We start from the raw sequence: 4018 nt of genomic DNA, 5'->3' as shown, positions 1-4018 counted from the left end.
TATAAAATTTCAAAATGGCTATAACATCTCCAAAAATACAGGAGACAATTCCATTGGTAAGCAGATATAAAATAAGTCTCTATACTCTCCTTGTTACATCTCCAATATATAGAAACGAGCAAAACGAGATGGTCCTTGAAGAAACTACTTTCAAACGACATATGAGATAGATTGAGACAACCCTTTTCGTTAATCAGTAAGACCCGCGCAAAGGCTAGGGTCGCTAACTTAATTTAATGACTAGAATAACAGTTAATACAATGGCAACTATAATCGCAAGTAACAACAAGATATAAACTTTCCGGCGAAATTTACTTTGGTAATTACTTCCCTTCTCCAGTTCCTGCGCTCCTAGTTCGACATTGCCGTGTATATTCTCTATATGGTTGTCAATTGTATCTAGAAAAAAATTGTTAGGTTCCATTAAGCGTGTGTATTTTCATTTGTAACAAGATTAAATTGAATATTCTAAATTGAAAAATTGAATTAGAAGACTGTGTTTTATATATTTTACAGTTTTTCTATTACATCATATAGAAAACTTACAGTTGTTATATCTATAAGATTATTAGCAGCGAAAAGAGGATACTTACCAATAGTATCACCTTGTTGATGCACCAATGCCGCGAGTTCGCGCATAATTTGATTTACATCCAAAATATCGCCCTCAATACGTTTTATCCTATCCTCTCTCTCTAATAGTAGCCCATGTTGAAATTCGAGTGTCCTGTACATGCCATAATATACACTGATCACATGTTGTTTCTAATATAAAGTCTCAGAATATGTCATTTTTTTGACAAGATTGAAACTGACTTACCATATATATTTTATAAGTTTTCTATATTAATAATACATGTCGCGTAAGTAATTAATCTTTTCACTGAAATTTTAAGTTCTATTTTTTTTTTGTCACAGGCATGCTATAAAATCCACAAGTTTTATCGCTATCTCATCCAGAAAATCTTACAATCTTCGTTAGTCGATACAATGAGAGCTTCTATGCTTACAGCATTGTCCAAAATGCAATGAAAACCATTGCTATTGTTCCAACTAAGCAAATAGGTAAGATTTTCTGCATTACTTGTGAGCATACAAATACTCCATTGTTTTGTGGGAATGCAAAAGATATTATTTCCAAACCTTTGAGTAGTCCTGTGCTCTTGTTCCTGTACTAGAAGTAGGCGGTGTGTCTCTTCAGCGTCATCTCCATCCATTGAATTTTCTATATTGGTCATAGTTAAAATATGTCTCTTCATCTTCTCAACAATTGACTGTAAAGAACACCTTGTCATTAATATCAAACAAAATGAAAGTTTTGTGATTATTAATTCTTTGTCAATCAAGACAACTATTAGAGACATATCTCATATTCCATACCTTCTGCATATCGGAATATCTCTGTAATGCATCTTTAAAATCTGTCGTGAGTTTTTCAATTTGTAATTTTTGCTGTTTGTCTCCACGTCTCATCAGCATCGTCAGTCTCGCTATGTCTTTGCTTATCTGCGTAACCACTTGATTAGTACTCGATTGTGTTACATGTCTGAAAAGATAGGAATATAAAATTTAAATTGAATGCATTATTTTCAAATACATTATATTGACTTCTGTATTCCTACTATAATTCTTACTATTATAATTATTATAAATTTTTATTGTACTTACACTTTGTCTCTCAAACCTTGATTATCCTTGCTGGTTCCGATATTTTTGTAAGCTCTTTCCAAAATCTTCCAACTCGCATTAATCATATATATGTTAGTAGTAATATTTTCACAGAGACTATAAAGTTCAGTAGGACTAAATCCTATTTCAGGTACATCCACCCGTTGATCCGTAGACCCATAGTTCTGAGGACGCTGAGCCATTCTGTAAAGAAGATCCCAGCTTTATATATCGTAAAATAAATTTATAATAGATAAATGGTAGATAATGTATCAACTTAAAGTATTTCAAGTTGTTACATTATCTAACGTTAATAATAAAATACTGCTATCTCTTGCAAAAATAAAAAGAATAACAAAAGTAGATATAAAAAGCAATACTAAAATTACACAAAAAATATGATACACAATCCTTTAAAAATTACATATATAATTATATCGGATAATATAATTATAATAGCATTTTTTGGTAAGATATATCAATGTCTCTCCATAATGTGACTTCTCATATGTTACTATATGAATACTTACTCCAAAGAATTGATCAGTTACATGAATATAAAATATAATTACTTACAAAAAAATTAATTTGCTAATAATACTTGCAGCAATTACTTGTAAAAAAAATGCAAAATAGAACTCGTTCTTTTTGTATGCGCATTCTAAATGTTTGACAACGTACAAACTTGTTAATAGGGCATAGATTTATGTAAGAATTAGTTCTCGCGATGAGAATTTATTGTCGGGAGATCGTCGCTCGTTTCTCGTGATATTTAAACGCTTAGAAATACGATGGCACGAACGTCACGGTCGCGGAGCTAAATTTACGAGACGCTCCTCGCGCAACGAGACACGCACGTACACATACACAGGAAGGGATTTAATAGTAAACGGAGCTAGGAAATCTCTATGAAAAACACCCAAGTCTGAGGGGTTAAATTAGCGAACAAGGACAAAGGCACCCGCAAGGCACGGCTTTCGGTGGATGATACGCCGAGATGCGTCCGTACTAACCTGAATCCGCGTATCACAAGTGTCCTTAAATATATAAACGTAGATCGCCCTGTAGAATCACATTTAAAAACGCACGAAAATATCTACCTGCACCGAGACCTTCGAGAAACTGACAGTTGCCCAAAACGATCTGGAGCACCGGCCGTGTGACAACAGATCCTTTGTACTCCCCGCCGTGGACGCAACGGGAGGATCTGCTCTCCCGGCGCGCGTTGATCTTTTTTTTTTCTTCTACAATTCCTATTCTTTCCGCCGCTCGGTTACGCGCGATCAAGACGGATTTGCACGGAGAACGACGCGAACGCTTCACCGAGGTGAGTCCACGAATCTTTCTCGCGATTGCCGTTCCCCGGTCGAGTGTTGTCTCCGAGAAATCCACTCGATTCGATTTTTCTGTCTGTAGAATTTACTCCGCACCACCGGAGTCAAGTCGATGTGGAGACGGCCGATTTCCGGTCGTCGGTCCAGCGGTCAAATTTCGAATGAAATTTCCACATTTGATCCGAGATGGTTCTCGACAATTTATAATAAACGCGCGTGAATTTTCCCGACGGCATTCGCCTCGTAAGAAAGATCGACGAGCGTTCCATTCGCTATGACTCGCGTAGTAACGTCTAGAGCACCGTCCATTGGTATCATCACCGACGAGATCAAGACCGAGTCTGTAAAGAGCTTTAATTTCGTGACTTTTCGTCGCGCAGACTACATAAAGTTGAACGGGAAAATATCGCAAGGATTTATTCGATCGGCCGGCGCGACGATCGCACGTCGCGCGACGCGAAAGCAGTCGCGCGTCGAACGCTGACTTGACCAGACGTGTCTCGCGGAAGTTGCCGAGCGCGACCGACAGATTGCGAAAGCGGAGCCTCAGAAACAACAACGGTCGGGCCGTAAGTAAACGCTATTGTGATCTCTCTTGGCTTTGCGCGTCGAATTAACGGGTGCGGAGTGGCGTGGGCGCGGCGAAACGCGTGCGGGACGATCGCGCGACGATGTGGCCGTGTTATTTCGCGTGGCGGACCGTCGGTCGACCACGTTTCGCCCTACGGCGGCCTTACAACGAATCTTCGCGAGCCCTCCAATCGGGCCGAGTCTCGTCTCGTCTCGTCTCGGGGGGCCCCGTGCGAGCACGCAGGTCGCCGCGTCATGTCGGCCCGCGGAGAGAATTTTCGCGACGGTGTTCTCTTTCTCTCTCTCTCTCTCTCTTTCTCTCTCTCTCTCTCTCTCTCTCTCTCTCTCTCTCTCTCTCTCTCTCCGGGCATCTCGTCAGTGCGTTTTCGTTTCCCCTTGGGGCTCTCTTTTTTTTTTTCGTGAAACGGAGAAAAAAAAAGGAATCC

The 4018-nt window shown here is 39.6% G+C and overlaps 2 protein-coding genes across 4 annotated transcripts in view; one reads left to right on the top strand and one right to left on the bottom strand.

The window, feature by feature from the left end:
- Syx13 (syntaxin 13) lies at positions 1-3073 on the bottom strand. 2 transcript variants are annotated; one of them, XM_018459765.1, is made up of 6 exons: positions 2682-3073; positions 1669-1872; positions 1381-1546; positions 1144-1274; positions 594-727; positions 1-399 (listed from the first exon to the last, which is right to left on the bottom strand). In XM_018459765.1, exons 2-6 carry the CDS (start codon positions 1869-1871, stop codon positions 224-226), a joined length of 810 nt encoding a protein of 269 aa, XP_018315267.1. In that variant the 5' UTR covers position 1872; positions 2682-3073; the 3' UTR covers positions 1-223. The 2 variants fall into 2 exon arrangements, with proteins under 2 accessions (XP_018315267.1, XP_018315276.1); XM_018459774.1 differs by having other exon boundaries at positions 2769-3073.
- Positions 3074-3410: 337 nt separating this feature from the next.
- Positions 3411-4018, top strand: part of NAT1 (N-acetyltransferase 1) — a 13704-nt gene continuing 13096 nt past the window's right edge. The window contains exon 1 of one of the 2 annotated variants that reach the window (XM_018459743.1): positions 3411-3571. The gene's annotated coding sequence lies outside the window, so the exon portion shown is untranslated. The remainder of the gene's footprint in view (positions 3572-4018) is intronic. The other variant, XM_018459717.1, reaches the window with a different exon arrangement.

This window comes from Mycetomoellerius zeteki, unplaced genomic scaffold, assembly GCF_001594055.1.
Source record: "Mycetomoellerius zeteki isolate Tzet28-1 unplaced genomic scaffold, Tzet1.0 scaffold119, whole genome shotgun sequence".
NCBI classification, from domain to species: Eukaryota; Metazoa; Arthropoda; class Insecta; order Hymenoptera; family Formicidae; genus Mycetomoellerius; species Mycetomoellerius zeteki.
Note: the sequence above shows the minus strand (reverse complement) of the source record. Positions and strands in the feature narration are given on the sequence as shown.